Raw genomic sequence first — 20,585 nt, 5'->3', positions numbered from 1 at the left:
TGAAAAGCTTGTAATTGCAAACATAGCGTTAGGACAAAATGCATGGTCATACAAGAAACACATGAGTCAGCGGGCATTGATTGTCCAATCAATACGAGAGAGAACTGAAGAATTCCTTCAGCTTTTTGAGTGCCTGATTCAGTGACCATCCGGATCATCATCTGGGCATACTCGATCATTGAGGTTACAACCAATTTAGTCCAAAATTTCTTTTCACAGCAGGCTCCTAACTCCAGTGTTTGTTGTGTTCAAATGTGGAGAAAGAGGGAGCAATCAAGAGAGAGAGAGAGAGAGAGAGAGAGAGAGAGAGAGAGAGAGAGTTTACTCTAGTCTGCCTGAGAAGACAATGAACGAAAGGTGAAAGGGAAGTTTACAAACCTGCACTTGAAGTATTATTTATTCTTTCAAGGCTCACCAGCAGGCCAAAAACATTTTTTATTTGAGGGCTTTCTTTATAAAGATCCATCAATAAGGCAAATGCTGTCAAGGTTGCATGCATGGTATGCTGCACTGTATAGGCTTACTCAGGGGTAAAAAATAAATAAATAAATAAATAAATAAACATAAAGCACCATACATAATGCCATTATGGATTGGGGTCCATAATACTTGTATTTATGACATGCAACATGAGCATCTCTACTCACCAACTATGGTAAGAGTGACAGTGCATGCATCACTGCCAGATGTATTGGTTGCCTTGCATACATAGTTTCCTCCATCCGCTATATCAACAGTATCAATTTTCAAGGTCGCCATGTTGTTAGAGAAGCTCAAGTGGCATTTGTCCCCATCTGACAGTTCAACATCACCTTTATGCCAGGTGATGGACATTGGCTGAGATCCAGAGCACTTGCAATCAATGTTTAGAGGTGACCCAATAATTGTATCCATTGTCTTGACTTTACGGAAGAACGATGGTGGTACTAATCGATCTGTAATAAATGTTCATGTGAGTCAATGAATTATGAATCAAGAAATCAACATATAATACACACCAATGTGGTGATCATATGATCCAATATATGACCAATATGTACATGATCAAAAAGTGAAATGATGTCACCTACCAGATATTGTTAATGTGGCATGGCAGATACTGCTCCCAACATCATTCTCAACTTGACATGAATATTCTGCACTATCAGTGACGTCTGTGCTGGAGATCTTCAGACAAGCGATGTTATTTAAAAATGTGATTTTACACTTCCTGCTAGGTTTGAGAAACTCTCTGTTCTTGTAACATCTCATCTTGATGGGTGGAGTTCCTGCTACTTGACATTCAAATGAGGCGGTATCACCTGCAGTCACATTCACTGACTCCATCTCCTCAGTAAATGTTGCTGGTTCTGCAAGAAATGTTCATATGAAATCAGAATAGATGAAATATGTTTGGTATCTCTTGACTTTAGAAGTATTATTAAAGTTATGTTTTGTATAATTTTGTATCATAATATTACTGAGTTTTAGACACAATATATATGCTATATACATACATATATATATATATATATATATATATATATATATATATATATATATATATATATATATACATATATATATATATATATTTATATATATATATATATATATATATATATATATATATATATATATATATATATATATATATATATATATATATATATATATATATATAAGTTCAAAACACATCACTTGTGACAAGGTGTGTTTTGAACTTATATATATATATATATATATATATATATATATATATATATATATATATATATATATATATATATATATATATATATATATATATATATATACACACATACTTCATTGGTTAATCTGTGCATAATTATTTTTTCTTTTAGTGTATTCCTCCTAAATTTCAAGAAAGTTTTGATGTCAACGAAACTCAATTATAGGTGTCTCTTAAAATGCCATTCAATTCCGGACTCTCACAGAAGTACCTACCTTTAACCTTCAGCACAGCAGAGCATCGCTGGCTCCCAGCGTCATTTTTAGCTTCGCAAGTGTACTCTCCAGCATCTGATTTTTCGGCTTCGACAAAAGTGAGTGATGCAACATTATGTTCTAAACTGATGTTGATGTTTTCATCTGCCGTCATTCGTTGCTTTCCCTTGAACCAAATGATGGTGATGGGCTTTGAACCATTGACAGTGGCTTTCAGTGAAACAGAATATCCTTCTTTCACCTCTCCAGGGGCAACCTTCTTGATAAACCTTGCCGGATCTTAAAAGAAAAATCATTTAATTGTTGATTACATAAGATATTGACAGAAAATATTTTATAATGATCAATTGGAGTAAATGAAGAATAGTTTTGATCAACATCATACTGTGTTGGGAGAGAATTAAAATAAAAATTACAATTTTCTTTTAAACTTTAAAGTGATGCCCTACAAAGCAGAAGAATATTATCAGGTCACCAACCTTTCAACTTCAGCATAGCGCTACACACATCTTTGCCGACAGGGCTTTTTATCTTGCATGAATACTCTCCGACATCAGAAGCACTGAATGAAGAGATTTTAAGCCTGGCAATATCATTCTCAAGTGTGCTCCTGTACTTAAGAATAGATTTTTGAAGATCTTTTCCAGCTTTGGCCCATTTCACTTGAAAGGGAGGTGATCCTCCAAGTTGGCATTCCAAAATGGCATCCGTGGTGTTGAGGATCTCGGCTGATTCAAGTTTCCTCACAAACATAGGTACATCTGTATAGAAGAAATAAAACCTCAGAATAAAAGTATAGAGAAACGTCATTAGAAGTTGAAGAGGATATAAAGACAATGCAAAGCCTTCAGGCATTTGCTTGTCTTTATCCAAAGATCTTACAAAAATAACCATCATCCCAAATACCAAGAACTTTGAGCATTGTAAACAAACAGTCCAAATTGTTGATTGATTGAATGATATTTTGTTCCCCCCTTATGGCTGTTTGGTTGGTTAATCATCTCAACAAAGGTGGTTCCAAAATATTTTATTAACTAAATTGCAATGTAAACTTGCTAAAGCAAGGAAATTGACATTCTTTCTAATTGGCAATGAGTGAATATGCATCATCTTCATGAACATGTAATTCAAAAGGTAAAAGACAGTATCCCAATAATTGCATCTGGCAATGCTACTTTAGCATGCAAATAAAGCAAAAACAATGTTTTTGGTTTCTTTCTAACGAACCTTTCACTGCCACCTGCAGTGTGGAACATATGCTGCCTGCATCGTTCTTCACTTCACAAGTGTATTCTCCCTGATGTTTCACATTGGCTTCTTTAACCTCAAGTATAACATGCATGTTCTCAAAGGAAGTGTGAAATCCTTCCACACCATCCTGCACCTCAGTGTCATTGTGGTACCACGTGATCTCCATCATCAATGAACCTTTTACGGAGCATTCGAGGCGTAAGATATGGCCACTTTTAACAATCATCGTGCCATCAAGTTTCTTCACAAAAGATGGAGGCTCTGGGAAAGCAAACGGATTTAGTGATACATTGGCCAACCATTTCTGCCAACAATGTTAAGAACACAGGCTTGATTCACAATAAGGAAAGTAAAAAGACTGCTGGCATGTATTAATGAGGATATATGCAAAATATTTAATTTATAGAGGTGTTACACATGCAATATGAGTTAAATAGCCTTTATTGGTGCCTCTGATTTCTTGGAGATTCATAGTGATAATATAATATAATTCCCTTCGTGCAGATACGTGTTAAAGGTCTGATCGTGTTTTACTCTGATCACAAAATGCACTTTAATTTTGCAGTACCTGCATATAATTATGGTATACAATTTATGCAACCTTCACATACACGGATTATTCTTACGAGTCCTTACGGATCGCCAACTCGTAGTCAATCACAAGCATCCGTAAATAACTCGCTGGTATCCGTAGATAACTCGTCACAACTCGCAACAACTTTTGACATGTCAAAAATCATCTTCCGTTATTTACGGATGCTTGCGATTGACTACGAGTTGGCGAACCGTAAGGACTCGTAAGAATAATCCGTGTATGTGAAGGCACCCTTATGCAAGCAATGAAGATTTCCACTTAAAGTCCAAAACTTGCAGCTGTTTTGGTCTTTCCAATTACTCACCTTTAACATCAATTGGAGCTGAGCAAAAGTCACTTCCAGCCTCGTTGCAGGCGGTGCACAAGTATTCTCCTGTGTCACTCACTTCAGCATGTGGGATGTCCACTACGGCCAACCGGTTGCGGAAAGAGATGCCGCAGCGGGCTGTGGGCCAGATTGGTTTCTCATTTTTGGTCCATGCTACAGTGACACCACTGTCATTACTGACCTCCGCTTCAAGTCGTAAACATCCGCCGATGGCCATATGCACTGGATGCAAGGTTTTAGTGAAATGTGGCTGATCAAAGACTGTGACATCAACAGTACAAGCTTCTCCTCCATGTGGATTTGTAACTTTGCAGACATATTCCCCGGCGTGTGCAACCATTGCCTCACTGATTTCCAGAAAATGAGCATTACGGTCTGAATGCAGGTGAAAATTTGCACTGTCAACAACAACTGCGCCTTCCTTCAGCCAACTGACTGTCAGAGGAGCCGAACCAGAAACCTCACAACGAAGTTGCAAATTTTTTCCAGCAAAGGTGGACGATGATTCTGGCTTCTTGGTAAAAATCGCTGGTTCTGTAAAATGCAAGTTAACATAAGAGGAGCTTGGATAACTCAGAATAAACACAAATTGGAAATATACTTAAATAAACAAACTTAACACAGGAAACTATTTGCTAAAACAAAGTTGGATAACGATAAGTGAACACATTATAAAACTAGAACGCCACTCAGTAGAGCGCATACTCCCGCCGTGGGTCAAGTTGGAATAATACGTTTTGTTTAACATCCCCTCTCCCCAAAACAATAAATGAAAAAGAAAGTAGGCCCTAACTGTCAGAGAATTTATGTTGATATATCTCGGAATTAGAGGAGAAAAACATCATTTAAGAATAAGAATAAAAGCTTTAATGCAGTAAAACATAAAAAGAAATTCCCCAAAAAAATTCCTGGATCCGGAATAATAACCTGAGCTTCACCAAAAACTAATCGATTCTTCCTTATCCCAAGGGCAATCATCCCACCAACTTTCATCCAAATATGTTCAGAACTTTTCCAGATATCTTGTTCACAAACACACGAACATACGATCGCACACACACACACACACACACACGAACACACGAACATACGAACACACATACGCACACACACACACACACACACACACACACACACACACACACACACACACAGACGGACACGATCGAATGCATTACTCCCTAGAGGGAGTAAATATAAAAGATAAAAATCCCAATTCATGTAAAAGGGATGAACTTTTCCAAACAACACATTTCAGTAAATAACCCATTTCCAGGATTTGTTTCATTCTCATAAGCAAGTGGTGCTGAGAGCTTTTTAAAATAATTGTGACTTATGAAGCTTGCCATGAATGGTGCCATGTCCTGCTGAAAGTGTGAAATTGTATTCTTTAGGCATTGGATGTACTAGGGCATTGCCCGTACTATATCTATATCTAAAATTATATCCCCCCCCCCTCTATTTACATGAAATGGTTTGGTCCAAGGCGAACGGCTTGCGAGTACGGTGACAATCCCCCCCCTCTATTTACATGCAATGGTTTGGTCCAAAGCGAACGGCTTCCGGAGTTTGGTAAAGAAATCGCCATCGCGTGCACAAACGCGCAGGAAAGCGAATGAATCGCAAATTCGGTTTTATTAGTTTTAAAACATAGTTTAACGCCAACATAGTTTGCAAACGTGAAATAAATGAATACGCTCTCAAATGTGCCATCCGAGGCAGAGTGTGTCCTCCACGTTCGGCACACGCGATCGTTCGCTGCTCTCTGATTGGTTGAATCGTTTTTTGGACATAGCTCGGTAAGTAATTGTCCGATTAATATGAAACCTTGAAAAGGCACATCCTCGGGTCCCCAGCAATATACCTGGCAAGTTAAAAGTATATCGGACCCGTGGTTGTCGAGAAACAGCGGTCACAGACAAACAGACGTACAGACGTACAGAGATTACTGGAATTATAGATAGATAGTGTTATTAATGTTTGTGCTGTTGCCGTTATTATTATTTTAATTAATTAAGTCGGACAGGATCGTGCAGAGGTAGCGCATTTACCTTTGAGCTGTTCAGTCTGGGTTAAATTCTCAGCCCAGCTATAAATTGTCAGACTGGTGATTTGCAGGCAAGACATTTCATCACAAAGTTTGCTGTCCCACAAATGAATGTTAAGCTGGTTATCCTGTCTGCTAGCATTAGTTGGTGGATGCTATAGATCCCACGGTGCCTTTGTAGAGAGTAGGTTCGTTATCGTTGGCACTCTTGAAAAATCCCAGATACCTGCCACATTTGATCGAATATACTGCCTGGAAAGTCGGTTCATGAAACACCTGGTTCCCTGGCTGAGCCCATAATCAGGTGGGAATAATTGGAGCAGTTAAATAAATAGTACGATAAGAGTGCCTTGACCTTGTTTAGAATATGATCATGCTTTGAATCAGTGATATGTAGGGATTAGATTAATTAATCCGATTAACATCCCAATGTAGAATATGATGTTAGGTATGCATCAAATAAAGGATTGTGTGAAGAATATTTTACAGCAAAGAATGACCTGCTATGGGGATGTAAAATGCGTAGGTGTATTAATGCTTGTATCGTTGATGTACTGATGATGTATTCATGTTTGTATTATAGTAAGTGACCCTAGCAGAGCAGAATGTGTTAGTTCTAATGTAGCATAATCATAATGGTTTCCAGGAGGGTGGGGCAGAGGTAGCACTCTTACCTTTGAGCCTTTTCTTCAATTCTCAGCCTAACTATAAATTGTCAGATTGATGCTTCACAGGCATCAATATGTGCTATCACTCAGATGGATGTTCAGCTGGGGACCTGTCTACTAGCATTAGGCGGTGGATGTTAAAGATCCCATGGTGTCTATTTGTTAAAGAGTCTGGGAGTTATTGCCATCACTGTGGCAATATTCTATATTACTGTAGAAACATACATGGGGCGAAAATGTGGCCCTTGATGAATGGGGCACACCTGCAGACCAAACTCATAACTGCCTCCCAATTGAATTTGCATAGAAAAGAACAAACTAGTTGTAATGGTATACTGGTCTTTTTGAGCATTTTGAGTATAAAAGACTATAGGAATTATTTGGTAACATTATGAAATATACCAGGTTATTAAATTGATATCTACTATTATGTTCGTGACACCAGTTTGTGCCAAATTTTGGAATACACGTATATCAGGCATACTATTGCATCGTTCCTGCGTCAATATTCCCGCTTCACTGCAAGTTTATCGGTAGATTATAGTCACTTTCCAAGATTTAACTGAATGGTGCAATTGCATTGAATTATTGGTTATACTCTAGCCAATGTTAATGTTCATTGTTGCCATTCTTCATTGAACCATTTGCTAATAGATAGAGGCAAAGTGTGTACTCATACTAGTAGATTTAGGGAATTTTATCAAAGCTGGAAGTATAAAAACATTTTTAAAAAGATCAAAATAGTACACCCGTTTAAAACATGTGCTACAGTTTGGTGAACAAAAGTACACATGATGCAAATTTGAAGGGTTCATTTCAAGTTTGGATGCAATGTACCAATTCCTTTGGTAATGTAATGTATGTATATCGTTTTTTCAATGCAATTATTACTTCACGATGTTGTTCACTTACCAACAACAGCAAGCGCCACACTGCAGCTTTCTTGTCCAACAGGATTGGAAGCCTTGCAAGTGTATTCACCACAGTCAATTATCTGACTCCTGAAGACCTCCAATGTGGACACATAGTTCTGAGTGATTATTTTGTATTTGTCTGAACTGTGCAGCTCAATGGCATCTTTAAACCATTGTACAGTCAGCTGAGGAACCTCTATCAGCTCACACGTGAAACGAGCCGTTTCTCCAATGCGTGTTTTTACAGGGACCAATGGCCGAATGAAGGATGGTGGAACTGCAAACAGACAATGTGTTTTCATTGAAGACGTTTGATATAAAATTCAAAATAATGTGTATAAAGAACAACAGGGAATAGGGGGTGACAATCCACAACAAAAGGGTGCAAAATCGTTCCATTCAAGTGATGTGTCTCATTTGTGCCAGTGGAACCAAGTGGTGTTAGCAGTGATAAAAAAGATGCAACAGTAGGTGCTAATTTTTTGAAAAATTAAGGTTATTTAGAGTTTGTAATCATTAGTCAATATAGATGTGCTCTTCTTGTGCAGTAAAAGTGAGGAGTTTAAGAAGGTGACTTGTGTCAATTACTACAGTGATGCTGGTGGTAACCTAGAAAAATATTTGGTACCTTCAATTTTAAAACTTTATAATTCAATGATCAATATTTTCATATTTACAAAGACGAAGTTGAGATCATTATTAATTGTTCATTTATGAATAGTTTTTGATGCATTCTTGATGCGGTATTTTGTAGGTACTGACCAGCAGTGATTTTTATTTGTTTTGACATTTCTGCACAACTTGTAGACATAAAACACTTAGTTGTGCTCCTTTACAAATCATTCATGTGCTCAAAACAGCAAGGCATTATCAAAGTGAAGGAAGGTGCATCTGTTAGTTGTGACAATAAAAGAATCCACTTATTGTAGCTCCAACCTATGAAGGTCCTTCGTTTCACGCACAGCCATGAAGAGTTCTGAACTTTCCCAGCTTCGTTGCTAGCCTCACACATGTAATGTCCTTTGTGTTTCTCTTGAACATTGTTAATTGTCAGTGAGTATTGCGAGTCATTTGAATTGTGAACCATATCTGTAGATGCTCCAATCTTGTGGTTGTTGTGATACCATGTGAAAATAGTTGCACCAATGATGGAGATACATAGCCTAATATCATCACCCTCCACAACACTCATGTTTGTCAATGGCTCAGCGACTACCGGTGGAGATTCGATAAGCTCATTTTTGTTTTCTGCCAGTGGTACCTCAGAAACCACACTCTCCTTTTGTAGTGCTGTCTCTTGATCAATAAAATGTACAAGTGTTGATGATTCTACTACATGCTTTTTTGCTACTGAACTTGTATCACTGTCTGTCTGACCTGTTATCTCATAATAAACAGAAGATTGTTCTTTGGATGTTTCTTTTGTAGCTTTATAACTGCTGTCTTCATATGTTGACTTTACTTGGGAACTTATGGCTAATGATTCTTGCTTTTCAGACAAATATGAAGAAACATCATTGACTGATGAACTAGGTTCTTCCTGACTCAAAGCACCAACAGCCATTTTCACAGGAAGTCTGATATTTGCTTTGGAAAGAGCTTCCCCGTGATTATTGCTTGCTCTGCAAGTGATTTCACCGACATGTTTTTCGAGTATGGAAGGAATTTCTAGGGTATGCACATTCTTCTCCTGCATGGCAACACAATCTGTTCCATTCTGAAACTCAATAGTTTTGAAGAACCACTGAACCATCGGCAAAGGATCACCATTGACAGTGACTACAAACTTTACATTGTCACCTATCTTCACTTCAACATCAGCCAAATGCACTACAAATGATGGAGCATTTTGTTCAATGTCTTTATGAGGTTCTGCATCTGACTGGACAAAGGAACCCTCCAAAGAGTGCTCGTCTATGAGTGAAATGAAGCTTTCTTGCATTGTTGGAAGTTCATAAGCAAACATTTTTGGTGGGATGCTTGCTGCTGCTTGAACATCAAATGTGCTGGAAAGGATTTGGGGCATTGCATGTTCAGGTGTGAGCTCAAGCGTTGTGTCTTGATGGTCTATCAACTGATCAGATGTATCAGTTTCTGCCCGAAGATCTTCTCGACAACTAATGGAAGCGATGGAAAAAGTATCTGCAGTATAAACAACAATTGATGGTTAACGTTTTGCTTATGATAAATACATCATTGTAATGTCAAAGAAAGTTTGTCTCAGCAAATGAAGTTTCGAATAAAGTATATAATTAAAATCATACATTTCTTACACAATCCGTGATTTTTTCAGCTTTATTAGTCTAAATGGCATCATCCATTGCAAACAATTGAACAAAACATTATGATGATATCACTATGAAGTATCGCTGTCATCATCAACATCATTTTTGTTTCATTGCTTTTGAAAGTTATTATTTTCATGTATCAATAACTTCAATAAAATCCCAATAACATAACTGACGTGAACATTTCCAGCTTTGAATGTTATGAATTCTTCAAGAAATTGCATATATTTTTGAAATCCAAGAGATGCCTGTATGTTACTATTAGTACTTGTAAAACTACAAATACATATTTGTTTTTGATATCTACAAAAACGATTTGCTGGTTGATAAAGTCGAGACAAAAGAAAAACCAGCTTGTACATTCCAGATTATCAAGATATTCAAAACTTGAAAACAAGTAGCTGAAGTAGGCATGTAACATTTAAACACAAAACATGCATAGACTGTTGCAACTCCATAGAAGAGCACACACTTACAATAAGAAAATGTACTTTTATCTTCATGATTCAATTCAGTCTTGCAACCAAAATGTAAGAAATAACGCAAGTGAAAGGTCATCTATCATGGAATAAAACACGTACAAAGTACTGAACCTCAAAGTAATGCGTTCACAATGATGTTAGGGCTAGGGAAAGAATTGACGCACTGACACTCAACAAGAAAGAAAATCTCCACTTCAATTTATTCCATACGTGGGACTGGGAGCTTGGGAAGGATTCTCATCTGTCGTGTGAGGTTATTTAGAGGTTGTAAATGTAAGAAGCACAGGTCACGTGACACCAAACAGCCCTTATGTGACATATTCGCTGCCAATGATCATCATATGAAACACATGCACAGTATATATAAGGAGTGGCCAATCGATCTCAGGCCATTGCCAGCTGAAGCCGATTGGGTAATTGGCATAATGTTACATATTCAGTGAGCGTAATTCCAGTATTTGATTTAATCTCTTATCATTATGTCTGACTGGATGAATCATAACTTTTACTCAACTTACAACATATAAATAATGGTGTTTCCTAAAGTTACCCCTTGGTTGCAAAGTTGTTTGATAATTTTCAGAAGAACTTCAATAAAGAGCTCGTGAATATTCATCCTGCACTTCTTTCTCAAACTGATTCCACTCTCATTTGAAGATTCTGCATTTATATCAATTTTATCCCTGAATAGTTTTTGTTTCATCAGCATCAACTTATATTGCTGTCATCAGTTTTACAAATTGCCTGAAAAACCTTTTATCACCCTCAATCTCACTATGAGACATCTTTTTTAGGTCACTGAGACACAAGAAAGTTATTCTTCAGTGAACATTCAACTTGTGGAAGCATACACAAAGAAGCACTAGATGTAACATCTAAAGATGCTTTGCAAGATGTTTCTCCAACAGCATTGGAAGCTTTGCAGCAATAAATTCCAGTGTCTGACAAGGTAACATCATTTACCTCAAGAGCATAATATTCAGCATCGGCTGTGAATGCGTAATGGGTGTGGTCAAGGGACAAATTCTCTCCATTCTTGTACCAAGTCACAATCGGAATTGGCACTCCTGTAATCAAACAGTGAAACAGTGCTTTACTTCCTACTGACATATGAAGATCCACGATTCGATTTACAAATCTTGGTGGCATCAATGAGATTTTTACATTTATGTCAATGACCCTGGCCAGCTCAGCTGAAATTTCTACATTTTCTTCATGCTTTGTGGCTGGGAAGACTTCGAGTGAAATCATCATCCTCTTGCCATCTTCTGATATCTCAGGAACTGTAATCATTTTTATTTGCTGCTCTGCATCAAAATCTTGCTCTTCCATTTCAACTTCCAAAAGGATCTCTTGTGGTGATGGTGACCTTGAATGCTCACCTTGGTCAATGTTGAAGTTGATTACATGCTCTTGTGCTTCAAACAGGATCGAGTCATTTTGATTGGTACTATATTGTAGTACCTCAACAGTTGCATAAATCATTGCTTCACCTACCTTATTCGTAGCCAAACAAGTGTACTCACCAGAGTCTGACAATCTGGAATGTTTCACCTCCAAGTAGTACGTATTGCCATCTTGTTCTGTAGTCACATTCTGCTTTTCTTGAACCAGTGAAGTCCCTTTGTACCAAAGGACTTCTGGTGATGGAACACTGACAATTTGGGACAAGAGTCTGAAATTACCACCCTCAATCACAGATATATTGCTGATAGGTGTTATGAAAGCTGGAGGAGACTCTACTGCATTTACATCACAAAGTGCTTCACGCTTCACTTGAAAATTAAAATCTTCAATGTTTTCTTCAGCTTTCTGTTTGGTCATCAAAACGGTTTTTGGCGAAGCACTCATTTCTTCATGATGACTGGTATCATCAATCCTAAAGAACTCCGGATGAGTAAAAAGATGATCTAAAGATGGAGACAAAGGTGGTGGAGTATAATATCTTTCCACAGGCGATGGTGAGCCTTGTTCTGGTGTCATATATCGTTCAGGTGAAGTGGGTGGTGTGAAATAGCCATCTACATCTGAAAGGTCTTCCCTTTGAGTACAAGCAAGTTCAAAGGAAATGTCTGACATCGGAGACATCGGACGTTCATTCTTAGCTTTTCGGTAGTAATCATATACTGCCCCAAAACTGACCTCTTCAATCTCATATGAAAATGAGGGAACTATATTTGTAGCTGCATCTACAAAAATATCCTCCTGTATGTTTGTGTCCAAAATATTGTCCTGTGCCAGTGTCTGTTCCTTATTAGAAACACTTATATTATCATCCTGCAATATATCCAATTTTTTACATGACTGTATGGATGGGTTTTCCAACACTTTGAAAATATATACTTTTTCATTTTCAAAAACGTGGGGTTGTACATTCATTTCTGTTGTCTTATTATTTCCTATACTAGAAACAGATATCTCTTGGCTTTCTTTTTTATCCTCCTGTCTGCAGATGTTTTGCTTTGATTCTGATGCAAACGAAGACTTAACTGGTGGTGTGGCTTGCTGATTGTGCATTTCTAAGCAGTCTTGAAACTCACAAAATTCTTTTTGAACTCCACAATCATTTGATCTGTTAACTGTTTCAACCTGAGAGATGTCATCCTCTTTAAGTAGTTCTCTGAAAGATGGCAAAACTTCTCCCAAAAGGCCAGTATCTAGTGGATGTTTTGAGTTTGCATGTTGAGACATAAATTCCTTTGGGACAGATGCATCATTGGCAAGTGCCTGAAAATTGTCATTCTTATTTGTCATTAGTTCATGGAGAGAAGGCCTAATTTCAAGAAAAGCTTTCTGATTTATGGCTGGCTGGGAGATTTTTTCCAAACTGCTTGTGTCTATTGCATCATGCCTAACAGACATGTTCATGCCAATGTTATCAATGGTTTCTGACCGATTCTTGAGATCCACTTTTTCGTGATTCATTTGGAAATATTTATCATCCTCTTTTTCTTGATTCGTTTGCAATGAAGTTTCAGCCTTTTCCTCTGCAAATGGCCTTAAATTAAATTTGTCACAACATAATAAATTCAATCTTTCATCATCTTTCACTTCATCCTTTCTATCAGTGAAGGAAATGTGAAACGATTCCTTCTCTGATATGTTCTCAAAATTAAAAGGGACCTCTTTAACTTTACTTTGGACCATATCATGTAAAGTCACCTGTTTGTTATGTTTATCAGAAACGTTCTCCCTTAGCTCTTGTGCCAAAATAGTTGCATCTTGTTTGGCATTGTCATTGTATTCTATCAAAAAATGCTGAATGACTTTGGTTTCCTTTTGTTTCACTTGACCGCCAACTGGCAAATGCACAGGTGTACTATTTTTAACTGTGGGTTGTGTCGTTTTGGACAATGAAGAAATAGCTTCCATTTCTAACATCAATTCATCATTCTCACAAAATGGCTCAACTTGTTTTAACGACACAGTGGAGTCTTCCTGTTCTAATGCAACTGCAAACTCTCCTTGTGATAACTCAATGGAGGAAAGCTCTTGATCTAAATGCACTTCAGAGATTGCTTTTGTAAGTAATGTTGTAGCACCATCTTGTGCAAATGGAAATGAAGAGCTGTCTTCTTGAGTTGATTGCAATTTCATGTATTTTTCTGCCAATGGTGTGTGAGAGCCTTTGTGCTCTATTGAAACTGAAATGTCTTTTTGTGCCAATGAAACTTCAGAGTTATCTTTTCCTAATTGTGTTATGCTATCTTGTTTGTTTAATGACACTGAATTTCCTTCTTTTGCCAGTGTAATTGTTGCCTCTTCCTCTGCAAATAGCAATGTGTAATCGTCTGTTGTTAATGGTATTGCAGAGTCATCTTCAATGATTTGTACTGCAGATTCTTGTTTCAAACATTCTATGGTGTATTGCTTTTCAAAGAGTTTTGCAGAGCTGGGTTGTTCTACTGGAACTATATGGTCCTCTTGTGATAATGACACTTGAGAGTTCTCTTCTTGAGAAAATGTGATGTCTTTTTGGTTTAATTGTGCTGATGAATCATTTTTGTGGAAGAACACAGTGAAATCCTGCTGTAGTGATAATCTGAAATTGTTTTCTACGAAGGGGAATGTAGATTCCATTTGTTTTAAGAGTGTTGGGGAGTCCTTTTGAAATATTGGAACTGAAATATTATCCTGTACTGATAAAAGTGCAGATTTGTTTTTACTTAAAGATACCACGGTATCTTCTTTAGCGAATAGTTCTGAAGAGATTTCCTCTGATAATGATACTGAAGAATTTCCCATTGCAAATGGAAGTGTCAAATCTTCTTCTGCTAATGACACTGCAGAACGAACTTTACTTAACTGTTCTGAAGAGATGTCTTGCTCTAATGGCTCAACAATGTCCTCTTGTGCAAATTCCATGAGGGAATCCTCTTTTTCTAGTAGAACTGTGGACTGCTTCTTTGGGAATGCAAAGTCATTTTGTACTAAAGCTACTGTGGAGTATTCTTTTAGTAATGGCACTGTGGAATCCTTTTTATCCGATTCAGCTGCGAAGTAATCATTTTCCAATCGGACTGTGGATTCATCTTTTGGAAATGTCACTATGGAGTCATTCTCTTCCAATGGGACAATGGAGTCATTTTCGTTTAATGCTAGTGGAGAGTTCTCATGCTCTAATGGTGCTGGAGAGTCTTCTTCCATTTTTATTCTGGGTTCACGTTCCAGTAATATCACTGAGCACTCTTTGTTTTGCAATGCATCTGTGGAGTCCTGTGGCTGTAATCGGAGAGTAGGGTTATAATTTTCTTGCGGACCTGTAAAGTCTTTTTGTTGTAATATGTCTGTGGAATCATCTTGTTGAAATGCAATTGTACATTCCTTTTGCTCCAATGAGGATGTAGTATCCTCTTCTTCACATTGGACAATGTAATCATCTTTTGACAATGACATTTTGGAGTCCTCTCCTTCCAATGGGACTGTAACGACATGTTTTTGCAATGGCAATGAGGTTTTTTGGTCGAATGGGACTGTGGAACTTTTTCCTAATGGGATTGTGGAGTAACATTTTGGTAATGTTATTTGTGAATCCTCTTGTTCTAACTTGAATGTGAAATTATCTTGTACCAATGGGACCAATGAATCATCTTTTTGCAACAATATTGTGGATTCCTTATCTTTTAATGGGAATGCAGGGGCATATTTATGTAATACACTTGTGGAGGCCACTAATTCTAATGGCAATGTAGAGTCTTCATAATCTAAAAGGATCGAAGATTGATCGTTTGTGAAGATTGATATTACTGAGCAGTCATTGTGTTCTAATGCAGTTGTGGTATCCTCTTGTTTCAATAGGACAGTGGATGCATGTTTATTTTGTGGAGCTGTCGAATACTTTTTCTCTAATGAGTTTGCGGGATCATATTTTGACAATTCCATTGTGGATACCTTTTGTTCTAATGAATTTGCAGAGCCACCATCTTTTTGTAACACCATTGTGGATATATTTTGTTGTAATGAGCAAAAAGAAAAATCTTCTTCAAATTGGATAATGCAGTCATCTTTTGGCAATACCTCAGTGGAGTTTTCTATTACGGTTGCTTGGTCATTGTTTGGTGATTTAACTGGGAACTCTTTTTGGATTGACAAGACTGTGAAGTCACATTTTTCCAATGGGATTGTGAATTCATCCTTTTCCAAAGTCATTGAAGAGTCATTTTCTTTTGATTGGATCGTGGGGTGTTCTTGTTGCAGTGGGACTAGGGAGTCATCTTTTGGAAATAGCATTGTAGAATCCTCTTGTTCTAATGGGACAGAAGAGTATTCTTGTTTTAAATGGATCGTGGATTCATTCTTTACTACTGCCACTGTAGAGTCATCATGCACTAAATTAGTTGTGTAATTATTGTGTTCCAATGGGGCTTTGTCATAATCTGTTTTCAAAGGGATTGTAGATGCCTCTTTTGGTGATTCCACCCTGGAGCACTGTTGTTCCAAATGCACGGTGAGACCACTTTTTGGTAATATGACTGGGAAGTCCTTTTGTTCAAGTTGCATTGTCGTTTCACCATTCGGTATTTCTCTTGTGGAATTCTGTTGTTCAAGCTTGTCTGTGGAATCATCTTGTTCCAATGGGACTGTAAGTTCATCTTTTGACAATGTCACATCAGGGTCCTCTCCTTCTAACAAGACTGTGGAGTTGTGCTTTGATGACACCGTTGCAGAGTATTTTTCATCAAATTCAACTGTAAAATCATCCTGGTCTAATAGGATTGTGGATTCATCGTTTTCCAAAGTCATTGAAGAGTCCTTTTGTTCTAATTGTACTGTAGGGTTTTCTTGTGGCAGTGGGACTAAGGGGTCATCTTTTGGTAATGGCATCGCAGAGTCCTCTTGTTCCAATGGGAAAGAAGAGTATTCTTGTTGTAAATGGATCGTGGTTTCATTCTTTATTACTGTCACTGTGGAGTCCTTATGCACTAAATTAGTTGTGTAGTCATTGTGTTCCAATGGGACTTTGTCGTAATCCTTTTTCAATGGGATTGTGGATGCTTCTTTTGGTGATTCCACCCTGGAGCACTGCTCTTCTAAATGGACAGCGAGATCACTTTTTGGTAATGTGACTGAGAAGTCCTTTTGCTCAAGTTGCATTATAGTTTCATCATTCAGTATTTCTCTTGTGGAATTCTGCTGTTCAAGTTTGTCTGCGGAATCATCTTGATCCAAAGGGACTGTAAGTTCATCTTTTGACAATGTCACATCAGGGTCCTCTCCTTCTAACAAGACTGTGGAGTCGTGCTTTGATGACACCTTTGCAGAGTATTCTTCAACGTATGCAACTGTAAAATCATTGTGTTCTAATATGATTGCGGAGTCATCCTTTTCCAAAGTCATTGAAGAGTCCTTTTCTTCTAATTGGACTGTGGGGTGTTCTTGTTGCAGTGGGACTAGGGAGTCATCTTTTGGTAATGGCCTTGCAGAGTCCTCTTGTTCTAATGGGACAGAAGAGTATTCTTGTTTTAAGTGGATCGTGGATTCATTCTTTACTACTGCCACTGTAGAGTCCTTATGCACTAAATTAGTTGTGTAGTTATTGTGTTCCAATGGGACTTTGCCATAATCTGTTTTCAATGGGATTGTGGATGCCTCTTTTGGTAATTCCACCCTGGAGCACTGTTGTTCTAAATGGACAGCAAGATTACTTTTTGGTAATGTGACTGAGAAGTCCTTTTGCTCAAGTTGCATTAATGTTTCACCATTCAGTATTTCTCTCGTGGAATTCTGCTGTTCAAGCTTGTCTGCGGAATCATCTTGTTCCAATAGGACTGTTAGTGCATCTTTTGACAATGTCACATCAGGGTCCTCTCCTTCTAACAAGACTGTGGAGTTGTGCTTTGATGACACCGTTGCAGAGTATTTTTCGTCAAATTCAACTGTAAAGTCATCCTGTTCGAATAGGATTGCGGAGTCATCTTTTATGAATATTAATGGGCAGTCATTTGATTCAAATGTGGCTGTGGTGTCCAATTGTGTGGATATGACTGTGCAGTCATATTCTTCTCGAGGAATTGTAGGGTTGTTTTGTTCTAATAAATCAGTGTAGTCAACTTCTTGTAATTCCATTGTGGATTTATTTTGTTCTAATGAGGATGTAGAGTCATATTGTTTGAATGGGACTGTACAATCCTCCTGTTCTAATTGGACAATGGAGTCCTCCTTTGGCAATACTGCTTTGTGGTCCACTTGTTTTAATGGGACAGCGAAGTCCTCTTTTTTAAATGATTCATCTTTTGGTTGTGTCATTGTGGAGTCTTTTTGCTGTAACAGAGCTGTAGAGTCATCTAATGCAACTGTGGAGACTTCTTGTTTTAATGAAGCTGTGGAATTTTCTTGTTGTAATTGAACACAAAAGCCAATGAGTTTTGAATCAATTTCATCCGATTCATTTTGGTTTTTTGACAATTCTTTATTGAACTCCAAGGGAAGCATATCATTTCCTGTCTGTAATGAATCAGGCTTAGGTTTTTGTGCTCGTATGTCACCTTCAACAGTTGTGACATTTCCTCCAAAAGAGTGTTCTGAAGTAGCGGCTTTGGATTTTTCATCAGGCATAATATTGTCTTGTGTTGCAGCTAAATGGAACATTTCTTTTTCTAATCTCAAAAAGTATGAAGCAGCATCTGTACTAAATTTGCTGGGGTTTACCTGTTCACTGTGGCATTTCTGTAATTCGATTTCTGAAAAATCTTCATACTGGGACTTAGAACTTTGTTCTTCAGCAGTTGTGATGGCTGCACACTGAGGTTGAAAAACTATCATATGCTGATATTGAATTAGTGGTTCTGTTACTTTTCCAGATATGTTTTCAGGTTGTTGAAATCGATCACAACCACCCTGTACAGTATGTTGTTTGAAATCATCTAACTTTGACATTGCTTTTTGTATCTCAATCAAATCAACAATATTGGAACTGAATGAAGACTGTATTACATCTGGACAGTGATTATTCCATATGCTCTCAAAGGTACCCTCCTTCCTGTCTGTGAGTGGTTTTTGATTTGACACATGTTGGTCAGGACAAAGAGCATCATCTCTGCCATCCAACTTCAATGCATCAGCTCCTCTGCATGAAAGATTCTCTTTTATATCTTTCAATAAACTATTTCTATTTTGAACCTCAGCTGTTGATTCAGCTAAAACATCAATATCCTTACTTATATGCTCAGCCACATTGATGCAGTGGCCATTTGCATCTAATAAATTAAACTTTTGGATAGCATTGGCTTGTACATGGGGATCATCAATGATAAATGTCTCACTTTTAATTTCCTTTGCTTGGTTACTATTTGGAGAGTATGTGCCAATTAATTCAGTAACTTTTGCTGCTGAATTATATACTGGTATTCCATTCACATTATGCAGTGTGAATTCACCATTGAAACTATCAGAATGTTTTTCTTCTCCAGGGGTGTTGATTCTCTGCATGGTAGCAGGGCATTTTATGACATCAAAAGTTATTGTACTATTTTCGAATAAATCTTCATCTTCATAAGAATCTATATTGGCATTCACATCCTGCCATTCTTTATTTATTTGTTTAGCTTGTATGAGATCTCTAAATGGCACCTCTACGCTGAGTGTTGAGAAACACTCAACCTCGCCAATCACATTTCGAGCTGTGCAGCTATACCGACCAACATCTTGAGAATCAACAGACTCAACTGTAAGACGACAGCGCCCTCTGGTGCCTTCTGTCCAGTATTTTTTGCCATCGATATTTAAAAGTTGCTTATCTTTGCTCCAACTCATGACAGGTTCTGGATCAGCAGAGAAGATGCATTCAAATATTGCAGATTCTCCTTCTAAGCAGTACACGTCTTCCATCATCTTTATAATCTTGGGAACTTTGTAGCTCTGATAAGATTTATGGTTAATATTGAGTGTTTCTTGTGAGATTGAAAAATTATAAACTTCTTCAGGTTCAAAACCACTTTTAGAATCTTCATTCTGCTCTTGTTCATGGTTCTCCTTTGAGGTAAAATGAGATATTATTTTTTTGTCACCAGCATGCTCAAGGGAGGTAGGTTTTGCAGCAATGAAACCTTTTTGTCTGGTAAAAAGATGTTGAAATGCTTTGTTTGCATTGACCTTTTGATGCTCTTCATTAACAATGCCTAAATGTGGTTTTACTTCTGGATGAGGAACTATTGCACATGGGAGCATAGCTCCACGAGCATCCAAAAAATCCTTCCTGCCAAGAACGTTCAACACCTGTGTATTTGATTTTTCATTTTCTGCATTTTCACTCCTGGTAAATATTTCATCATAATTGTTTGATGGACTTCCAGATTGTTCTTGGTTGACGTTTTCCGACATATTTGTTGTTGCTTCGGTGGGTGGTGCTGCTATGTTATATAAGGGAGGACTCCCCATTCTTGGAGATGGCTTGTACGTTTCAGTAACTGGTGACTTGACTTCAGCAGCCTCCTCATCTGAAAAATAAAGAGAATGACATTTGAAACAAAAAACAAAATAAAAAAATTAATACTATTTTAAATATAAGAGTTGGTTCAAAGCTAATTCAGAATCTTTCCATATGCAGTAATATGGCTATAAAATATA

The 20,585-nt window shown here is 37.5% G+C and overlaps 1 protein-coding gene across 1 annotated transcript in view; it reads right to left on the bottom strand.

The window, feature by feature from the left end:
- The window catches only part of TTN (titin), a 501,281-nt gene that overhangs the window by 416,937 nt on the left and 63,759 nt on the right, over window positions 1–20,585 (bottom strand). The window contains exons 42-55 of the mRNA XM_078776713.1: window positions 11,320–20,455; window positions 11,071–11,203; window positions 10,359–10,596; window positions 8,671–9,892; window positions 8,513–8,580; window positions 8,342–8,359; window positions 8,117–8,224; window positions 7,749–8,027; window positions 4,098–4,655; window positions 3,175–3,459; window positions 2,427–2,708; window positions 1,948–2,226; window positions 1,071–1,349; window positions 648–935 (exon numbers count right to left, since the gene is read on the bottom strand). Of these exons, the coding sequence (XP_078632839.1) occupies window positions 648–935; window positions 1,071–1,349; window positions 1,948–2,226; window positions 2,427–2,708; window positions 3,175–3,459; window positions 4,098–4,655; window positions 7,749–8,027; window positions 8,117–8,224; window positions 8,342–8,359; window positions 8,513–8,580; window positions 8,671–9,892; window positions 10,359–10,596; window positions 11,071–11,203; window positions 11,320–20,455 (13,173 nt within the window). The remainder of the gene's footprint in view (window positions 1–647; window positions 936–1,070; window positions 1,350–1,947; window positions 2,227–2,426; window positions 2,709–3,174; window positions 3,460–4,097; window positions 4,656–7,748; window positions 8,028–8,116; window positions 8,225–8,341; window positions 8,360–8,512; window positions 8,581–8,670; window positions 9,893–10,358; window positions 10,597–11,070; window positions 11,204–11,319; window positions 20,456–20,585) is intronic.

The sequence above is a fragment of the Myxine glutinosa genome, chromosome 1 (assembly GCF_964187855.1).
Source record: "Myxine glutinosa chromosome 1, kmMyxGlut1.1, whole genome shotgun sequence".
In the NCBI taxonomy this organism is placed as follows: domain Eukaryota; kingdom Metazoa; phylum Chordata; class Myxini; order Myxiniformes; family Myxinidae; genus Myxine; species Myxine glutinosa.
This window is presented reverse-complemented; position numbering and strand designations above follow the sequence as displayed.